At 34.7% G+C, this 23,025-nt stretch overlaps 1 protein-coding gene across 1 annotated transcript in view; it reads right to left on the bottom strand.

Annotated features, from left to right (window-relative positions):
- Nucleotides 1-14,714: 14,714 nt before the first annotated feature.
- MMADHC (metabolism of cobalamin associated D) overlaps nt 14,715-23,025 on the bottom strand; it is a 54,558-nt gene continuing 46,247 nt past the window's right edge. Inside the window, exons 5-8 of the mRNA XM_008686970.2 lie at nt 20,150-20,255; nt 19,463-19,593; nt 16,031-16,117; nt 14,715-15,229 (exon numbers count right to left, since the gene is read on the bottom strand). Of these exons, the coding sequence (XP_008685192.1) occupies nt 15,035-15,229; nt 16,031-16,117; nt 19,463-19,593; nt 20,150-20,255 (519 nt within the window). The 3' untranslated portion in view covers nt 14,715-15,034. The remainder of the gene's footprint in view (nt 15,230-16,030; nt 16,118-19,462; nt 19,594-20,149; nt 20,256-23,025) is intronic.

Here is a 23,025-nt window from a genome sequence, read left to right as displayed (position 1 = left end):
GTGGGCTTAGGATCTTCCTACTCACCACCTTCCCAGAAGTGCTAAAATAACTTTAAATAATGGCAAATGAAGTCACATGCTGTGTAAGCAAGTGATAAATGGATTTCTTGTCCTTCTGCAATCAAATAGAAATCTGGAGAATCAAATTCTTTTTCAAAATATTGTTGTCCAGTGTTAAGGATGTAGCTTAGTCATAGTTTTTAAAGAAAAATAGAAAAAAGCAGTTAATAAACTACAGTAACCATGATCTTTCAAGGCAGAAACCTGGAAAGAAATGTTGAGTCATGTAGTCAAGTCTGAAAGTGCTGATTATTCACGGTCCTCAAATCTTGTACCCTTTTCAACTTTAGTAGGTATTCGTACATTTAAAAAACGTCAGTTTGCTATTCTATTAAATTTCCTCTGTAATCTCACCATTACAAGTCACTATTGTTCGGCTATTTTAAATAATGCTGCAATGAGAATGGAGGTGCAGATATCTCTTGGAGATAGTGATTTAATTTCCTTTGGATATACAGCCAGAAGTAGAATTGCTAGATCATATGATAGCTCAATTTTAATATTTCAAAATCCTCTATACTGTTTTCCATCATGGCTGCACAAATTTACATTTCCAATAACAGTGTACAAGGGTTCCCTTTTCTCCAAATCCTTTCTAGCATTTGTTATTTTTGGTCTTTTTGATAATAGCTATTCTAACAGGTGTGAGGTGTTAATCTTATTCTCGTTTTGATTTGCATGTCCCTGATAATTAGTGATAGTGAGCACCTTTTCACAGCTGACGGCCATTTGACTACCTTATTTGGGAAAATGACGATTCAGGCCCTCTATTTCTAAATTAGATTATCTGAGTTTTTTGTTGTTTGTTTTTGCCATGGAGTTGCATGAATTTCTTATGTATTGTGGATTTTAACCCCTTATCAGATATGTGGTTTGCAAATGTTTTCTCCCATTCCATAGGTTGCCTTTTTTACTCCATTGATTTTTTTTGGTCAGCTTTTTAAAGTTTTTATTTAAATCCCAGTTAACATACAATATGATATTAGTTTCAGGTGTACACTATAGTGATTCAACACTTCCATATGACATACAATAGCCAAGACATGAAAACCTAAGTGTTCATTGGCAGATGTATGGATAAAGAAAATGTGGTGTGTATACATGGAGTATTATTCAACTAGAAAAGAAGGAAATCTTGCCATTTGTGACAACATGAATGAATTTTGAGGGTGTGATGCTAAGTGAAGTGTCAGAGAAAGACAAATTCTGCATGATCTCACTTATATCAGAATCAGAAAGACTGAACTGACAGAAACAGAACAGGCTGGTAGTTGCCATATCAATAGATGGGGTGAGAGAAGGTGACGGTAGTGAAAATGTATGAACTCCGGTTATAAGAGATGAGAATGTATTATAAAGCATGGTTACTATAGCTAACAACAATGTATTTATTTGAAAGTTTCTCACAGGGTAGACCTTAAAAGTTCTTGTCACAAGAAAAATATAACCGCGAGGTGATAGATGTTAAAGTTATTGTGATTATTTTTCAGTATATTCATATATTAAATCATTACGGTGTGTACCTTAAACTTATGTTATATGTCAGTTATGTTTGAATAAAACTGGAGAAAAGAAAAATCACTATTGTTTGGTAGCAATGTTGTCATTCACTTAAGGTCACCAGATTTTGCAAATAAAGAGTACACTCAGATAAATTTGAATTTCAGATAAAAAGTGACTTTTTTTAGTCTAAGTATGTACCATGCAATATTTGGGAGTTAGGCAGTGTATTTCATTCAATGTTCCAATTGTGTTGTTATTGTAAAACGTGTTGAACTAATCTGAAACTTATTGGGGCTCTTTCTACACCAGGTTTTTGGATTAAAATGGACACAAAGACAAAGTTTCAGTTTGACCCCATCAAATCTGGATTACTTTTCTGAATCATCATTAAATTAGCATCCATTTTGCAACATGTGTCAGTGAGCATCGACGTGACAGGGACTGTGCTGAAGCGTTCTTCCAGCCGAAGAACTGGACCTCTGGCAGGCACTTGTTCAGGGAGTTTGTGACAAGAATGGCTTTTTACTCTTCAGAACTACTGGAAATTCATCTTCTAGGAAAACAGCCTAGGCTGTCAGTACAAACCAGTATTTTTAAAAGTTTAAGGCCTATTTTTGTATCATTAAATTACCACTCATTTTTAATACAGGGATATTGCTCTTTATACTAGAATATATAAGAAGTTGTAATTTAAATATAATCTTACACAAAACAAAATTAAAGCAATTAGAGCCTCTATTTTTTTTTTTTATATAGGATAGTAAGATCAAAGCAGACGATAACATTGCAACCTTATCTGTTTTGTCTGTTTTCCTTTAAGGAAGCAAATTTAATAACCATGGCATGACAGGTAAATATACTGAAGTAAAATTGCAAGTGTGACAAAAATGAAACATTTTATGAAATAATTGAATAAGATGAAACAACTGTTAGGTCGATTAATAATTAAAGAGAGAAAATCTATGAGGATGACTGAATGTTAGAAACTCTAAAAGAGAATGATTTAAATATCCAAGGATTAAGAGGTTCTTGGAAAACTCTTTAAGCTCTTGGCAAAATTGATCACGTTATAAAAAATGTAAAATACGTCTAATATAATGCTTAAGAAAAATGAATTAGTTTGTAAACTTGTTTATTTAATCTAAGAATTAATGGACAGTTGAACTTATAACTAAATATTTAAAAAACAATTTTCATAGTTTTTTTCAGTTAACTATATTTTAATTCCTTTTTAAAAAACATACTATATGTATAAGGGTCTTTTTATGGTACCAGTTACCTTTGAGTAGGCTCTCACACTATTTTAAGAGTGGATTTGGTTGTATTTTTAAAAACTTTTTATTGAAGTAATAATATGCATACAAAAAAGTGCACATAAATATACCACTCGAGTTTGCACAGCTAAATTACCTATGTAGTCAATACCCAAATTCAGAAAAGAGAGCATTACCAACACCCCAGAAGCTCTGGTCCTTCTTTCCAGTCACTACCATTTCCCACCCAAGGGTAAGCATCATCATGACTTCAAGCAGCAGTTTTATTTTTGTACTTTAGATGCATGTAATCATATAGCATATACGCTTTTGTGTCTGGCGTCTTTCACACAACATTGTGTCCTCATTTTGACGGGAATAGTCATAAAGCATTCATTTTCATTACTAAAAAGTATACTGTTGCATGACTATTCCCCAATTGATATATCCATTCTAGTGTTGATGGGCATTTGAGCAATGTCTTTCTTTTTGTTATTATGTATTGTGGTGGTGTAGACTTTTATAGGAGTGTTTATCTTTTGTTGAACAGATAGATGCTTGCATTTCTGTTGATGTATATCTCAGAGTGGAATTGCTAGGTCTCAGGGGTATGGTAAGCTGTAGAACTGCCAAAGTATTTTCTGAAGTATTTGTATCATTTTCCAACAACTCTGTAGTTGCTGTACACTTGTCAACACTTGGTATCTTCATTTTAGCCATTCTGGGGACATGTAGTGGTGTGATATTGGGGGTTTAATTAACATTTCTGATGATTAATGTAGAGCACCTTTTCATGCTTACTGGCCGTTTGGATATCTTTCTTTGTAAACGTTTGTCTTTTTTTGTTTTTGTTTTTCTCACTGATTTCAGAAGTTTTCTTTATATATTTTGGATTTGAGTCCTTTGTTGTGTGTGTGTGTGTGTGTGTGTGTGTGTGTGTGTAATATATATGGCTGGATTGTTGTATATGCATATCTTCAACTGTTGTTTGCTTTCTCCTTCGTGATGTCTTTTGATTAATTAAAAATTCTTAATTTTAATATAACAAAATTAATCATTTTCTACCCCGTATAGGTTTGTGTCCTGTTTAAAAAAACAAAACAAAATCCTTGCCTACTGCAAGGTCACAAGGACCATTTTTTTTTTCTCTCCTTTTTAAAAGCTTTAATTTTTCACATTAATGAATGTTTCTTTATATTTAACTTTTTAAATTTGAGTATAGTTGACACATGTTTCATTAGTTTTAGGTATGCAACATAGCGATTCAACAACTCTATATATAGTTATGCTATGCTCACCACAAGTGTGGCTACCACATATCCCCATGCAATGCTATTATAATACCATTGACTCTATTCCCTATGCTGTACATTTAGACTTACAACCCAATTGGAAGTGATTTTTTTTTTTTTTTGAGTTTGGTATGAGGTAAAAGCAAAAGTGTGTTCTTTCCCTAAATGAATATCCAGCTGACCCAGCCATATATTTTGAAAAGATCATTCTTTTCCCACTGCACTGCAGTGTCATGTTGGTCATAAATTGAGTGACTACTTATGTCTAAGTCTGTTTCTTAGACTTTTCCTGTTCATCAGTTAGTTTGTCTATTCTTGGGCCAACACTACTCTGTCTTAAATACTATAGCTTTATAGCAACATAGTTTTAAGTGATTATAACTTTAAATAACATGATTGGAAGTCATATGTTCAAAGCCTGAATTTTAATCTTCTAGATAATTACATTATAGCTTACATATATTGTATTGATACAAAGTAAGGAGGGTAAAGAAAACTTATGAAAAAATTTAAAATATCCTGGCTAGTAACAAGAAGATGAGAATGAAGATTATTACTGCGTATTTAGTGCTGTGTCTAAATTTAGTAGGGAGTTGGATCCCTACTTTCCAGGTATGAGAGGAACAATTTAAGACAACAAAAAATAAAAAATTGTGTACAATCACATAATCAAGTGCAAAATGGTGTGGTGTAAACCAAGTGATATACAGATGAAGGAAAAAAGATCAGTGAGGGATGGAGTAGTTAGGAAAGTCTTCATAGAGGAAGTGTGGCTTGAATAAATCCTTGAATTGATTTGGACCTGATTAGGTCACTTTAAAAAAAAATTTTTTTAAATTTAAATTCCAGAATAGTTAACACAGTGTTATATTAGTTTCAGGTGTACAATACAGTGACTCAACTATTCTATACATTACTCAGTGCTCACCATGATAAGTGTACTCTTTAATCCTTATTTATTTCACCCATCTCCCCCACCACCTCCCCTCTGGTAACCATCAGCTTGTTCTCTATAGTTAAGAGTCTGTTTCTTGGTTTGTGTCTTTTTTCCCCCCTTTGCTCATTTGTTGCTTAAATTTCACATGTGAGAGAGCTCATATGGTATTTGTCTTTCTCTGCTTATTTCACTTAGCATTATACTCTCCACTCCATGTTGTTGCAAATGGCAAGATTTCATTTTTTATGGCTGAACAATATTCTTCCTCTCTCTCTCTCCCCCTCTGTGTGTGTGTGTGTGTGTGTGTGTGTGTGTGTGTGTGTGTAGTGGGGATATGTGTGTATATACACACATATCTTCTTTATTCATCTATCAGTGGACACCTGGGGCTGTTTCCACAATTTGGGTATTGTAAATAATGCTACAATAAACATATGGTTGCATGTATCCCCTTCAATTCATGTTTTTCTATTTTTTTGAGTATCCAGTATCCAATACTGTAATTACTGGATCACATAGTTCCATTTTTTACTTTTTTAGGAAACTCCATACTGCTTTCCACAGTGGCTGTATCAGTTTGCATTCCCACCAACAGTACAACGGTTCCTTTTTCTCCACATCCTCTCCAATACTTATTGTTTCTTGTGTTTTTTATTCTAGCCATTCTGACAGGTGTGAGGTGATATCTCATTGTGGTTTTGATTTGCATTTCCCTGATAGTAATGTTGAGCATCTTTTCTTTAGTCTGTTGGTTATCTGTATGTCTTCTTTGAAGAAATGTCTGTTCATGTCTTCTGCCCATTTTTTAAATTGGATTATTTGGTTTGGGGGTGTTAAGTTGTATACGTTTTTTATACATTTTGGATACTAACTCTTGATTGGATATGTCATTTGCAAATATTTTCTCCTATTCTGTAGGTTGCCTTCTAGTTTTGTTGATTTTTGTCCTTCACTATGCAGCAGCTTTTTATTTTGGTGTAGTCCCAATAGTTTATTTTTGCCTTTGTTTCCCTTGCCTCAGGAGACCTATCTAGAGAAAAGGAGCTATGTTGGATGTTAAGAAATAACCGCCTGTGCCCTTTTCTAGGGTATTTATAGTTTCAGGTCTTACATTTAGGCCCTTAATCCATTTTGAATTTATCTTTGTGTATAGTGTAAGCCATTGGTCCAGGTCCAGTTTCATTCTTTGGATGTCACCGTCCAGTTCTTCCACCACCATTTGTTGAAGAGGCTGTCTTTTTCTCCTATTGTGTATTCTTTCCTTCTTTGTCCAAGATTAATTGACTATATAATTGTGGGTTTTCTGGGCTTTTTATTCTATTCATTGGTCTATGTGCTTGTGTTCATGACAGTACCATGCTGTTTTGATTACTATGGCCGTGTAGTATAACCTGAAATCTAGAATTGTGATACTTCCAGCTTTTTCTTTTTCAAGATTGTTTTGGCTCTTTGGGGTCTTCTGTGGTTCCATTCAAATTTTAGGATTTTTTGTTCGAGTTCTGTGAAAGTGTTGTTGGTATTTTGATAGATTGCATTAAATCTGTAGACTGCTCTGGATAGTATGGACTTTTTTTTTTTTTTTTTTGAGAGAGAGACAGACAGACAAAGTGGTGGGGAAGAGCAGAGGGAGAGGGAGAGAATCTTAACCAGCCTCCATGCCCAGAGTGGAGCCTGATGCAGGGCTTGATCTCATGACCCTGAGATTATGACCTGAGCTGAAATCAAGAGGTGGATGCTTAACTGACTGAGCCACCCAGGCACCCCTGGAAAGTATGGACATTTTAACAATATTTATTTTTCCAATCCATGAAAATGGAATATCTTTCCACTTGTTTGTGTCATTTTCAGTATCTTTCATCAGTGTTTTATACATTTCAGAATATAAGTCTTTCACTTCCCTGGTGAGGTTTATTCTTAGGTATTATCTTTGGTACAATTGTAAATGGGATTGCTTTCTTAATTTCTCTTGTGTTGCTTCATTACTAGTATATACAGTGCCAGATTTCTGTACATTGTTATATCCTGCAACCATACTGAACTTATCAGTTCTAGCAGTTTTTTGGTGGAGTCTTTAGAGTTTTCTATATACAGAATCATGTCGTCTGCAAATAATGTAAATTTTATTTCTTCCTTACCAATATGGATATCTTTTATTCCTTCCACTTGTCTGATTGTTGTGTCTACTAGGACTTCCAGTACTATGTTAAATAATAGTGGTGTGAGTGGATATCCCTGTCTTGTTTCTGACCCTTGGGGGAACATTGTTTTTCACCATTAGTTGTGGGTTTTCATAAACGGCCTTTATTATGTTGAAGTATGTTTCCTCCAATCCTACTTTGTTGAGGGTTTTTATCATGAATAGATGTACTTTGTCAAATACATTTTTTTGCATCTATTGAAATAATCGTAGGACTTTTATCCCTTTTTATCGATGTGATGTATTGAACTGACTGACTCATGACTATTGAGTCACCCTTCCAACCCAGGAATAAATCCAACTTGATTGTGGCAAATGATTTTTTTTTTAAATGTATCATTGGAATTGGATTGCTTGTTTTGTTGAGGAATTTGCATCTATGTTCATCAGAGATATTGGCCTATAGTTCTATTTTTATTTATTTATTTATTTATTTATTTATTTATTTATTTATTTATTTATTGTGTCTTTATCTGGTTTTGGTATCTGGGTAATGCTGGCTTCATAGAATGAATTAGGAAATTTTCCTCCCTCTCCTCCTTGTGGAATAGTTTGAGAATAGGTATTAATTAACTCTTCTTTAAATGTTTGGTAGAATTCCCCTGTGAAGCCATCTGGCCTTGGAGTTCTGTTTCCTGGGAGTTTTTTGATTGCTTTAATATTGCAGGTAATCAGTTTATTTAAATTTTCTATTTCTTCTTGATTCAATTTTGGGGGTTATAAGTTTTTAGGATTGCATCTATTTCTTCTATTTGTCCAATTTACTGGCATATAATTTTTCATAATATTCTTAGTCTTTTGTATTTGTTGATTGTTTATTTCATTTCTGATTTTTGAGTCTTCCCCTACCACCCATCCCTTATTTATTTTTTTATATTTTATTTTAAAATTTATTTTATTTTGTATTTTTATTTTATTTTTATTTTATGTCTGGCTAAAGTTTTATCAATTTTGTTGATCTTTCAAAGAAACAGCTCCTGGTTTCATTGATCTGTTCTATTGTTTTTTACTAGTTTCTATTTTGTTTATTTCTGCTCTGATCTTTATAATTTCCTTCCTTCTTTTATTTTTTTATATTTTATTTTAAAATTTATTTTATTTTGTATTTTTATTTTATTTTTATTTTATGTCTGGCTAAAGTTTTATCAATTTTGTTGATCTTTCAAAGAAACAGCTCCTGGTTTCATTGATCTGTTCTATTGTTTTTTACTAGTTTCTATTTTGTTTATTTCTGCTCTGATCTTTATAATTTCCTTCCTTCTACTAGTTTTGGGTTTTGTTCCTTTTCTGGTTTCTTTAGAAGTAAGGTTAGGTTATTTGTATTTTTCTAGCTTCTTTAGGTAGACCTGTATTGCTATAAACTTTCCTTTTAGAACAGCTTTTGCTGAATCCCAAAGATTTTGGAACATTGTTTCATTTGTCTCCATGTATTTATTTCCTCCTTGATTCCTTGGTTGACCCATTCATTGTTTAGTAGCATGTTATTTAACCTCCATGTATTTGTGTTCATTCCAGACTTTCTCTTGTAGTGGATTTGTAGTTTCATAGCATGTGGTCAGAAAAGATACCTAGTATGACCTCAATCTTTTGAATTTGTTGAGACTTGTTTTGTGGTCTAATATGAGATCTATTCTAGAGAAGGTTCTATGTGCACTTGAAAAGAATGTGTATTCTGCTCTTTCAGGATTGAATGTTCTGAATAGATCTGTTAGGTCCATCCTGTGCAATGTGTCCTTCAAAATAACTGTTTCCCTATTGATTTTGTTTGGGTATCTGGTGCAATGTGTCCTTCAAAATAATTGTTTCCCTGTTGATTTTGTTTGGGTATCTATCCATTGATGTCATGGGGTGTTAAAGTCCCCTACTATTATTGTATTACTATTGATTACTTCATGCTTGTTATTAGCTGCTGTATTTGGGAGCTCCCATGTTGTATGCATAAATGTTTTTTAAACATTTACAATTGTTATATCTTGTTGGATTGTGCCTTTGTCCCTTGTTACAGTTTTTGTTTTAAAGTCTGTTTTGTCTGATAGAAGCATTGCTACCCCAGCTTTCTTTTCCTTTCCATTTGTAACAAAAAATATTCCCCCATCCCTTCACTTTCAATCTGCATGTTTCTTTAGGTCTGAAATGAGTCTCTTGTAGGCAGCATATAGATGGGTCTTGCTTTTTTATTGATCCCATCACCCTTTTAATTGGAGCATTTAGTCCATTAACATTCAAAGTAATTATTGATATGTATGTATTTACTGTCATTTTGTTACTTAATTTTATGGTTGTTTTTGTAGTTCGTCTGTTCTTCTCTTGCTCTTTTTTCTCATGATTAGTTGGCTTTAGTGAAGTACTTGGATTCCTTACTTTTTTTTTTGAGTATCACTGTTTTTGATTTGTGGTTACCATTTGGTTTCTATGTAAAATCTGCATACAGCAGTCTATATTAAGCTGATGCTTGCTTAATTTTCAACTCATTTACTCTCCCCTCTATGTTTCAGATATTTGATATATTTTATATCCTTTTTTTAAAAAGGATTTTTATTTATTTGAAAGAGCATGCACACACAGGTGGGAGAGGAGGAGCAGAGGATGAGGGAGAAGCAGACTTCTGCTAAACAGGAAGCTTGACGTGGGGCTTAATCCCAGGACCCTGAGATCATGACCTGAGCTGAAGGCAGATGCTTAACCAACTGAGCCACCCAGGTGACCCATAGATACTTTTGTGTTCTTGACTGACTTTTACAGATATACTTGTTTTTGTATTTTTTACTCTTACGGTTTTTGTTTTCCACTCCTAGATTCTCCCTAACCTTTCTTACAGGGCTGGTTTAGTGGTTGTGATTTCGTTTAACTTTTGTTTGAGAAACTCTCTCCTATTCTGAATGATGGTCTTGCTGGTTAGAGTATTCTGGCTGCAGGTTTTTCCCTTTATGCACTTTGGATATATCACCCACCTCCCTTCTGGCCTACAAAACTTCTGCTGAAAATCAGCTGATGCTTAGCCTTATGGGATTTCCTTTGTATGTAACTATCTTCTCAATGCTTGCAAATTTTCAAATTATTACTATTTTTTTTTTTGCCATTTTAATTACGTGTCTTGGTGTGGAGCTCCTTGGGTTGAATTTGTTGGAGAAATCTCTCTGCCTCCTGAATCTGGATCTCTTTCCCTCCCTGGATTTTTTATTTCTTCAAATACATTTTCTGCCCCCCTTTCTCTTTTTCTGGGATATCCCTATAATGCAAATATCATTAGGCTTGATGGTGTCACTGAGTTCTCTTAGGTCTATTCTCATTATGTGGTATTTGTCTCTCACCTATTCAGCTTAAATGCTTTCCATCACTGGATCCTCCAGGTCACAAATACATTCTTCTGCTTCCTGTAGCTTATTATTTATTCCATCTATTGTATTTTTAATTTCATGTATTGAGTTCTTTACCTATGGTATGTTTTTACCTCTTTTTCAAGGTTCTCATGGATTTCCTTCACCCTTTTCTGAAGTCCAGTATGATCATTAATTAAATTCTCATATCAGGCATATTATTTCAGTTTTACTTAGATCTCCTGCTGTGATTTTGTCCTATTCTTTCATTTGGGACATATTCCTCTGTCTCATTTTCTCTACCTCTATGTTTTTGTGTGTTAGGAAAGTCAGCTACATTTTATGCTCTTGAAAGTAGTGGCTTTATGAAGAAGAGTTCCTACTGTGCCCTGTAGTGCAGTGTCCCCTGTTCACCATAACCTGGCAATTCAGGGAAGTCTCCCATGTGTTGCTTGTATCCTGCTATTGTGTCTGGGTCATTTGTTCTTTCAGTCCAGATGTCTGCCCTGATTCTCTGCCTGTTGTGGGCTGTGCCTGCTCGATGTGGTGTGAGACCCAGCCAGGCTGGCTCTGAGGGAGAAGAGCTACAAGAGGGTTTGAGGGCAGGGTGGCAGTGTTACCTAAATTTGTGCTGAGCTGCTAGTCCTAGGCGGAATCCTACAATGCATGGTGGCCACCAGGGGCATGGTGTGTGGTGGCTGTGTGGTAGTTGTGGGCACCCAGTGTCTGTGCAGGCACTGGTGGGGCAGAGTGTGTGTGGGGGGGTTAACAAAATTTGTGCTGAGCCCAGTGTTGAGGTCAGCAGGCTTGTTGCGGGGGGGGGGGGGGGGGGGGTCCCCAGGAGGGTCACATGGACAGCAGGTTAGGTAGCAAGTATCTGTGCAGTGCCACCTCTGCCAAGTGGCTTTGTATTTATGCGTGGGGGGCAGGGGAGGAAAATGGCACCTGACAGCTTCTTTGTTCTTGGATAAGTTCCCCAACATGCTCCAAAATCTGTATAAAAAGTCCACCTTCTTGTTTGTCCCAAACTGTCACTTCAATGGTGCCTCTCTGCAAGCTGCTGTCTTTAAGTAAGTGTGGGGACCCAGCTATCACTCGCCTTCCCTGGCCCAGTGCTGAGTCGGCTGATTTTTAAAGCTCCACGTCCTGTTGGTTATACAAAGTCATGGAATTTAGCCCCTCTGGTTTTCAAAGCCAGTCATTATGGGGATTCTTCTTCCCCATGTGGGCTCCCTGGTGCTTTCTCCTGTCTGTGCCTACGGCTCCCTCTCCCCTGTAGGCAGCTCCTGACCTCCGCTTCTGCCTTCCCTAACCTCTCAGATGTGGCTTCTTCTCTACATTTAGTTGTGAAATTTGTTCTCCCAGTCTTCAGATTGCTCTAGTTTATTTACTGAGATGTGAGTGATACCTAGTTTTTAAATGCAGGAGAGGGTGAGCCTAGAGTCCTCCTACCCTGCCATCTCTACTCAGTGATTAGGTCACTCTTAATGTAGCCTTCGTTTTTCCTATACCTCCTTAATACATTAAATCCACTCTTATTTCCTTAGATGGCTCTCTATTAGTTTCAAATACTGATGGTTTTAATGCTGACTGCACATCTGAAGCACCCGGGAAACATTAAAAAATACTTACGCCAGGCCTCATCAGACTAATAAAATCAGTCTGTGGGTGTGGGGACCAAATCCTCGCATGTTTAAATGCCTTCCCAGGTAATTCAAATGTACAAATAGAGTTGAGGACGCAGTAATTCTCAAATGGGGACAGGCTTGTTGCAATAAATTTAGGACACTTTAATTTTTCAGATAAACATTCAGCCTCCACCCCCCCAAATCTAGCAATGATGTCTTCAGATATTTTTGCCATGACCAGGGGTTGCTATTGGCATCTAGAGAGCAGAGGCCAAAGATGCTGCTAAACATCAGACAATGCACAGGACAGCTTCCACAACAATTAACAGCTTCAAAATGTCCACAGTGTAGAGGTAGAGAAATCCTGCTTTGGAGCAACATGAGAACCAGCTGTAAGAGGAGGAAACAGAATTGGAACTAAAAGCAGAATTCTGTAGGGATTATATTGATTTTACAAGTGACAGAAGTCCAAAAAAAAGAAATGAAAGTTTTACACTTGAAGCCAGAGAACCACTGTTTGAAGTGTAATATCTATAATTGAAATTTTTAGATAGGTTTCAGTACATTTTCAAAGAAATTCAAAGTATGCAGAGTTCAAAGTTATCTATGAAATGTGGCAACAGTTATTATGTAACCTGAAAGTTCTTTCAGTTTAAATGCTGCAACTTTTTGATATTTTTCATCACTAAATAAACTTTTTGACAATGATTATAGAAATTTATATATATGTATGTATGTGTATATACATACATAAAATATATAGATTTGATTCCAGTGCTGGGTCTTAACATTAGCTGTGTAACCTAATGCATGCTCCTATGTTTCCCATTTTGTCTCCTACAAAATGAGGGATACAGGTCAGATGATCTGAATGATCCCTTTCCACAGTTAACTTCCATACAGTAATTCCTAAGTTCTTGTCAAAATACAAATTTCACAACAAAACCTATTTCTCAGTGACAGGTCGAAATTAATTTCAATAGTTCACCCTTATTTTAAAAGGTAGCAAATTTATGTTTAAGATGGATAATTCAATGTACGATTTCTTTATGCAATCCTGAATAAGTGAGAAAACACACCTATGTTTTATTATAGTACATTTTAATCTATTTTCTACTGTTTCTCAGTAAGCGTCCCTTGGGATTATATTTCCCAAACCTCATCTTGCCATAACATTTCATTAAAAATATTGTAATCGGCAATTACTGCTTCTCATGTTGTTTCTGGTTGTTAATGATATAGCCATTTTGGGAATAAGTATCCTTTTCAACCAGTAGATGGCACTTTAGAATTGTTAAAGCCAATGCTGACATTTCAAGGAACCAGGGCTCATACAATGGGACAAGGTAGGGAATGCCTGAATAAACAACATGCACAGTAGAAACAATGCGAGTGCTGCAAGGCCATGGACCAAATAATTCTTTTTTTGTGGGAGCTGTCCTTCACACTGTAGGATGTTTAATGGCATCCCTGACCTCTACCTAGTAGATGCCTGAAGTACTACCCCTTTCACTCTGCCCCAAATTGCGACAAAAGTTATCATCTCCAGACATTCTCAGTGGTTCTGAATTGGGAGTTTTGCCCCACAGGAAATTTAGCAAAAACTATGCAAACAGATTTATAATCATACACAGTAAGGACTGATCTCTCTCACACTGAGTGAAAAGCAGCCAGACATGAAAGTGAACATACTATATATGGTTTCATATAGCATAAAGCATCAAAACTAATTTATGCAGCAGAAAATCAGGACAGTGGTCACCCTTGGGAGGGACAGTGAAGGGAGCAGTGCCAATAATGTTCTGTCTTGATGTGGGTGCTGCTTACATAGATGAAAATTTGAGCACTTACATATGCAGAAAAGTACACCTATCATACCTCCTATTGCTTTGTAGTTTTCATAGTGAATGAAAACTGCAGCCATTACTCTGAATCATTAAGCAACACTTAGCTACATGTTAACTAAGCAGAGTTTTAAATCAAGTTGTGAGCTAATCAACTTCAGGTGTTCCTTTTAAAAATAGTCACTTATACAGGAAAAATCCGTTTCATTAATTCATCTGGTAGAAGTTACTTATTCTGAGATTCCTACTGGCAAAAGCCTCACAAATCTAAGATGATTCTTTTTAAGTTAAAAATGCTGCAAAAACAAGCTCTGTCACAAATGAGGCATTTCTGTAAAGTATCATAGTTTCTCTTACTAAAATGGAGAAATATGATTTAGCAGCTGAGGTACTATTTTGTCAAAATAACTTACATTTATCTGCCTAAATCTAGGAGTTAAGGATTCTTTTAGTATGCATAAGAATGAGATTTATATTCTTTTACATATAAAGATGTAGCATTATCCTTTTTCTTTTCCAGCATAAACACTACTTCAAAGTCATACACTGCTAACACTTAGCAAGTTTAAAGCTACACTGATCTAGAATTCTCGATTGCATTTTAAAAATGCTTAAAAATAAAAAACTACAGTATTCTTTTTAAAGAACTGTATTTTAAAAATATTGCAATGAAAAAACACAGATCCAAATGTGTGGTTTATTTTTAGAGAAAAATAAAACAGGATTTTCCAATAAAGGGATGAAATAACAATATGAGATCATGTCCTGGTTACATGTTAATTACCACATTCTATACAATGTGGATATGATCAACATGTATTCAATGATAGTATGGATAAACATTTGAGATTTAAAAATCTCATACCACTTGCCAATGCTGCAAATCCATAAATGTCGAAATACCTAGAAATAAGTAAATTTTAAAAACTAAAGCTTTGTGAGTGTTTATAGATCAACACAAATGGTACATACAAATTGTACAGCCAATAAATCAACATTACTGTTAGTTTCCACCTAATTTCTTCATAATATGGCTGTCTGGTGTTGCATTAGTGAAGATACTTCCTACAACCACATGGGTACCCCAGAGCCTATGACGAATCACTTTACAGCAGCCAAGATCATCCACAGAGAATCCTAAATGTCGATAGCGTTCATCTGTTTCAAAAAGAGTGTTGTTTGTGTACGGTCCAAAAAACTGGAGGAAATAAAAGTCATATTCATTAGAAAGAAAGACAATGATGTAATAGTTTTTATGTAAATATCAACACATACCTATTTTAATACTTCAAATATTTAAAAAAAATCAAGAAATAAAAAGGGCAGTTTAGGTACTGCATGTGAGCAAGCACTTCCTCTTCATCCAATACCTGTGCTTCTGGAAATGTGAAACCAATAATCCTAGCAAATTACACGTTACCCAGAACCAAACACTAACTGTACACAATCACTTTAAAGTAAGTTTTTGATTTCTAGTCTACATGTAAGTTGACTTTGAAGAGAAATAGTATATATTCCTATCTTAAGACACAAAAAATTTCATTATTATTTGTAACTCAAAGCTACACCCAAAATTTAAAATGTGACCACAATAGCGGTTCTTATTTTCTTCAAAGTATAATGTCAGACACACAACTTCCTGGAAGTTAACATTTATAAATATTTCTTTTAACACCCATATTTTCTTAATTCTAAAAAGTTTTCTTCCTTAAACTATGATTGCTAATTTGTAACTACCAAGTTCATTAACGTAAAAGTATTTACTAGTGAGGATGCAAAATAATAAAGACAGATAGAAAAACTTAATTGTAAGTGATGGTGGTCCCTCAAAGGTTGTGAATGGAGCTGACTCATACTGGTACTTCCTTGGGTAAAGTTGTGAGTCTTAAAAACTGTCTTAAATAATGGTAACTGTGGTAGAAATAGATCATTTAACAATTTTATAATAAAAAAACATTCCTACTTCAAGTTAATCTGATTATCAAAATGTAATACTCACTGCCAAACCAGATGATGGGTCAATAAAGTCAGCCCAATAGCCTTCAGCTCGAAGAGCATAGCAAATTTCTTTAGCACCATTAATGAACTGCAGAGAAAAAGACAAAAATAATATGCTGAAGATAGACTGAAAAATAAAATTTCAAAAATCCTTTGCTTCAAACAGAGAACTCAATAAGATTAATAAGAAAATACAACTAATGATAAATTAGATATAAAGTCATAAAGACTATTTTTGCCAGTCCAAAAAATTAATGGGTCATTCAACACTTTCATTTCCTTCAGAAAGTCTAAACTGTATTTTTTCTTCTAAATTACTTCCTATTTTAGGAACAATTTCTAATAAGTTCTGTGCTATTAACTCCCAAATTTGCCACAAATTAGAAAATCTAGTTACTATTTTTGTATTATAAAAATAAGGTAAGAAAGGGAAAATATTCATAATGAAAAGATATGAACCACTCATTTGAATGTTGTTTAAAAACATATTTGTGTTACACAAAGACATCTATCCATGATAATTTTCACTATATACCCTCTGTATTTTTTGTACAGTATATAATTATTACAGACCATGTATGTGTATCACTTATTCAAAATCTTGTTCTCACCATCCTACTTGGTAATTCCTATGATGTTTTTACTAGCCTTATCATAAGTCTAAGCAGTGAAAAAGACAGTAACAAATATTAGGACCAGATTAGTGTGTTTAGAAAAAAAAAAAAAAGGACACAGATCTACTTCTGGCCATAACAGAACAACAGCTATCAAACTTGCCATCTGCTGAAAGCTATAAAACTGACTAAAATATGAGGCAATGGCTTTAAATCCTGAACAATAGACAAAACTGTAATCTTGGAGAGAAGGGCAACAAACTAGGTGATCCCCATTATTTGTTCCAGCTCTCTGTCTGGAACAGTGTTTGTCACAGGGCAAAGGAGAAGATTTCAAGCAAAGTGATGGTCACTAAGCTAAGGAGGTTTGCAAGAGTTCTGCTGAAGCATCTGGAAGAGAGATGCATAAATGGGGTTCGCAAGTAGAATGCAGAGTAATTCACCCTGGTTCAGTAGCCAAGGATGGAGCTGTGCACTCCCAAGGCAAGATTCCTTCAGGAATCGGCCTTGCAGAGAGTGCCAACTGGTGTCTGGGAGCTCCATGATGTTACCAGAGGTTGGTGCAGTGCTAGGTAATGTATTTCTGGCCCACAGAGAGTGCTAAGACCTCACTGAGCACGTCTGGCATTTAGCTGAAATCCCCAAAAGTTTAAGCCTGAGGAAGATGGGCCATATCCTAAAATAAGAGGTTAGCAACTTGCAGCCTGAAGGCCAAATCCAGCTGGGTGCCTCTATGTGTAAATACAGTTTCACTGGAGTATATCCATGTCTGTTCATTTATATATTGTCTATGGTTGCTTTAACAATATGAGGGTAGAGCTGAGTAGTTGAGACCCTATAACCTATAAAACCTAAAACTTTACTATGTGGCTCTTTAGCAGAAATCAGCAAACTTCCTCTGTATAGAGGAAACAACTTAAGCTAACTTACTTTCTCCCAGCACTTTCTTGTAAAATAATAAAAAAGATAAAGAACACAATATTATCTTCATACTTAATATTTATACTTGTTGCCTTTCATTAACCCTCTTAATTCTTAAACAGGAAACCAATTGAATATGGTCTAGAAAAGTCATTAGAAAATATATCAATTTGATGAGCAGAAACAAAACTACACAAAACTACAAGGAGAACAAAACAATAGAAATGGTAAAAGTTAACTAAAAGAATCCCAAATTATCACAAGAAGAACTAGTTCAAGTACTTAAGATTTCTGCTCATCAACAGCAAACACTGACATCTGGTGGAAAAAACTACAATAGACAAACTACAGAACATAAAATATCTACTGAGAGTAAACTACAGATGGTTCTAAAATAATCACTAACATATCTAATAGAGAAAAATCTTTTTTCCATAGGAAAAAAATAGCTTTGGTCACTATAAAATTAGAAACAATATGACATTTCAAAGTCCTGAAATTGGTTATAAAAAACTGACAATTATACTGGGGTCAGTATCACATAAGGCTCAGAATCTTTAACTCATAGTGACTACATGATAACAATGGTAAGTATATATTAGGTAAATACTGCCTTAATAGGTAAATAGAAAATGTTTGAGTTACTGCCTAAATTTCAACTCTCTAAATTCAGATCTCTTTAAAATCAGACAGTTCTTATGCTTCTCTGTAACTTCCTTATTAACTGGCATGTAACTTGCTCATAATCATGACTATAGGAAATTTATTAGCAAAGTTATATGTGGGACATTTTAGCATGAAGTCATTATCCTAAAAGATTCTGTTCAGTATATAAATTATAATTTACAAATGAAAAGAACCATATATCTGATCCTAAAGACAATATAAAAAAAATTGCTAACATCTTACATGGAAATTATTAAAGGGGATTTTTTCAATTATACTTACAGTGCCCAAGTAAGCTAATCTTGACCTGTTACACAGGCAAAAGAATATTTTCCTATCTTGTAGAAACTCATATAACCCAAAATCAAACTCTTAAAGACAATTACATATTTATGTATTATATATTTATACATATTTTTAAATAGAAGACTTTAAGTTACCACTTCACATTTCTCAGGTTGGTGAAATAGAAAGAAATGCTAATAACATCCAGGGTAAGCTATGGTGACAACATATATACCAGGGCAATCTAGGCAGCATCCAACAAAACTTAAAATGAATAGAACACCCTGGATTCAGCAATTTCCTATTTAGGAATCTACAGATAAAAGTACGTGCATAAAAATATATGCACATATATATTCACTGATTATAATAGCGAAAGTTTGATTTTCAACTTATAAATTACTAAGGGAATTTTAAAAATTATAGTTTGCTCATGAAATGTAATACTATGCAGATTTTACATAGTATGAAATCTATGTGTAATGCTATGGAAAGGTGTCAAAACATTTTCTAGTAAAAAGCAAAGGACAGGAAAAAATGTGGGTATATAATACATTACTGTGTACACTATTATGGTTTATTCCTTGAAGACTGGAGTAATTTTCACTTTTTATTTAATTTACTTTAAAGAGAGAAAGTGATGGGTATGAACAGTTAATTTTACTTTTTTGCCATTTTTACTATATTTCCCAATTTTCTTAAAACACAAATATAAAAAAACTGAAGTACTGGACAGAACCTAAGTTTTTCAAAGATACTAAAAAAAAAACCCAAAACAAAAAATGATGGCATTTTTATTCTCAGAAAAGATTTAAAGGTCCTTTAGTACTGAAATACATTACATTAGCAGAGAATAAATGCTAAAAAGACACCCATCATTTTAAAATGTTGGTTTACTGCTATTTAAATATCATAAAATTTAAACTGTCAGCAATGCAAAGAATTACCTTTTCTAAAAGCATTTCTCTTTCATTTTCTACCTCTTCGCTCCAAACAGTCATATCATTCTTAGTTTTCTGTGTTATAGTCAGAATCATTAGTTTGTTGGTAGCTCCTTCTGGAAACAGTGACGCAAAATCTATAAAGAAAAAAAATTCCAGGGAGAAAATAAGTTTTTTTTTTTATTTTTCCTTTTAAAGAAGCAATATATAAAAGAACTTCTTTAGAAAAATGATGATTAAGTTAAATTATTGTAGCACCATGTTAGGTTGATAAATACTACTTTTGAAAAAGAATTTGAAGTGAACTTTTGGTTAACATCTGCTCTTATTGAACTGAAATTACTGTCAACAATTCTGTAGAGCAAGTAAAGTTACCTGTTATTGGTCTTGTAATTTCCAAAAAGTTTGTTAAAATTTTAATACTAATACATACAGTACTTTATGTATTAGTTCATGAAATTATAGGTATAATAATCACCCAGAAGTAGAAGGATTTCAGGGAAAAAAAAGTCTGCAGCTGTCAGGGGACATCTGAAAGACCTCACCTTGGCCATGTAATCTTTTCTGACCAGACATATTAAAATATTAAGTGACAAAGTATTGCAATGCCTATGGACTCCATTATTTAACATATTAGAAAATTACTGACATTATCTAATACAGATTAGTGTAAATATATGAAGCACAATATACCTCTTCGCAGCAATTCTGGACATGTCTGGATTGCACACTCTACTTTGGCATTTTCAAAGTAAGTTTCTGCGCTGCTGATTTCTTGTTCAACAGGTGCATTACTACCCTAAGACGAGTAAGACACATAAATAAAGCTGGAGTTCAAATACAATATCTGATCTGTTATAAACTTGTATTCCCTGAAAGTTTTTAAAAATAATTAACTGGCGGTGGGGTAATAAAAACATTTAAAAACTTCAAAACAAACATATAAATATACTAATATTCTAAGACTTGATATGAGCAGAAGTTGGCTAAGAAACTAAAATGCCATGACAATTCTTAAAATGTTACCTTTTCTGATACTTTGAGATCTACTTATACTTTCTTTTGTTCTGTAATCTGTAAAATGGGGATAATCGCACTAACTTACAAAATAACATCCTTAAATATATAGCCTCTCCTACAGGACGAGCTTAGAGGCTTCTATTCAACTGAAATTTGTAGGGCACCTACTATACATCAGACACTATGACAAGAGCAGCCCCCCGACGGTAAAAAATCCAGCCCGCACTCTTAGGTTTAAAAGAATAAGTAGAAGAAAAATAGATGAAGAAATAAATGTAATCCAATATGGAAAGTGCTACAGAGTTACAAAGGAAGTATTCTGGCTGTATAGATGGGGAAAATCAGGAAAAGGTTGAAATCATATTTGAGCTACATGTGAATTAATGTGTATGCTTGGTAAGTTTAAAGAATAGGTAGAAAGGAGGTTAGAAACTCAGGAGGAAAAACAGTCCAGCAAGAAATACAAACAGTGCAAGCATATGCAATGGTCAAAGAGAATGGTACAATTAAAAAAAAACAAACAAAAAGGTATGGTGTGATTTGAGTACAGAGGGAGTACAGAGTAGCAGGAGGTGAAGTGGTAAAGATAAGGGATCAAAATTGTGGAAAGTGATTTAGGCCGCATTAAGAAATTTTGAATTTAGGGGCGCCTGGGTGGCACGGCGGTTGAGCGTCTGCCTTCGGCTCAGGGCGTGATCCTGGCATTATGGGATCGAGCCCCACATCAGGCTCCTCCGCTATGAGCCTGCTTCTTCCTCTCCCACTCCCCCTGCTTGTGTTCCCACTCTCGCTGGCTGTCTCTGTCGAATAAATAAATAAAATCTTAAAAAAAAAAAAAAAGAAATTTTGAATTTAGTCTATAAACAATGAAGAATAGCAAGATCAGATATAAAAAGCTAATGCTAGTATTACTGTGCATGTCATAGACCAGTAACAACCAATATTTACTGATCACCTTGTACTTAAGCGTTTTAGGTACATTTCACATTTAATCCTCATAGCAACTCTGGGGGCTAGATATTATCCCCATTTTACATATAAAGAAACAGAGGCTCAGAAATATTAAGTAGCTTTCTCAAGGTCAAAAAATTAAGTAAAAGGCAGAGTTAACCTTTGAAGCAAGATTTATCCTAGCTTCACAGTCCATCTCACTATAATGCCTCTAAGAACTGAGGAGAGATACAGAGGCCTTGAACTCTGGCTTTATTAGTGGGAAGTGAAAGGACACAAATAATTTAAAAGTTACTTCAGAGGTAGAAGCAATGCAATTTTGTCACTCTGTATGGGGATATGATGGAGAGAGAAGTGGAAGTTTGGCAGTATAATTTTTGTCTTGGCACAGTGGGAGAATGACTAAGTCACTTATGCTATTGATAACAGGGGAGTTAAGGACACGTTTTGAGGCGTGGGGGGGTGGGGAACCTAAGACATTCAGATAATGATGTTTGGCAGGCAGAGAGAAATATAGAATCAGAAATGTCAGAAACAGAAAAAGTTAGGAGGCCAAGGAATTAAGTGAGCAGGGAGTAATTCAAATAAGATGGACAGAAACACATGGGAAATAACATAATTGGCAGACAGAAGAGCCAAGAAGACAGAGAAGGAATTATCGGAGATAAAATGTCAGGGGAGGTCAACTGTCTCCAAATGTTAGGTTATCTGATATAAACCATAACAACTGTGAGGGGCTGCTGCTATAAATATTATGGCTTTGATCAAAAAATTAGCCTGAAACTATGTAGAAATTCAGAAAATGGTACAGATTAGGGGGTTTGATAGAAACTCTGAATTGCATGTAACTTTCCATTTAGGTGAGAAATACCAGTTTATTTTTAATTTCCCTTTATTTTTATTCATTTGAGACAGAAATCTGAGCCACCCAGGTGCACCCCCCCATCTCAGACATTTTCTAAAAAAAACAAACAAAAAAAACTATCTTTTTTAATTTACTATATCTGAAGAATTTCAGAGATCTCAAAATTTTCTTAAGTTTTAAATACCTTGGAGTATAAAACTAGTTGGAATTTGTTCCACATAAAAATTATTACTGTTTGCAAGTGAAAACATCTAACTTTTTAGTAATACAGAAGTTATGTTTGAAATAAGCAGTTATTAAACAATGTATTTTTGAATAATTATTTACCTATAAGAGATTGTAATCTAAAGTTAAAAAAAAAGGGGGGGGGCACCTGGGTGACTCGGTTGGGCATCTGCCTTTGGCTCAGGTAATGATCTCAGGGTCAGGCTCTGCTTGGTGGGGAGTCTGCTTCTCCCTCTCCGTGTGCTCACGTGCACGCATGCTCGCTCTCTCTCTCTCTCAATAAATAAAATCTTAAAAAGTAAAAAAAAAAAATTAGAGGCACCTGGGTGGCTCAGTTGATTAAGCATCTGCCCTCTGCTCAGGTCATGGTCCTGGGGCCCTGGGACTGAGCCCCACATCAGGATCCCTGCTCCCCCCACCCCAGCTCCTCTTCCTGGGCTCTCTAATAAATGAACAAAATCTTTAAAAAAAAAAATTATATAGAATTGTATAGAACAATGCCAAGTTT

The sequence above is a fragment of the Ursus maritimus genome, unplaced genomic scaffold (genome assembly GCF_017311325.1).
Source record: "Ursus maritimus isolate PB19 unplaced genomic scaffold, ASM1731132v1 scaffold_1, whole genome shotgun sequence".
In the NCBI taxonomy this organism is placed as follows: Eukaryota; Metazoa; Chordata; class Mammalia; order Carnivora; family Ursidae; genus Ursus; species Ursus maritimus.
Note: the sequence above shows the minus strand (reverse complement) of the source record. Positions and strands in the feature narration are given on the sequence as shown.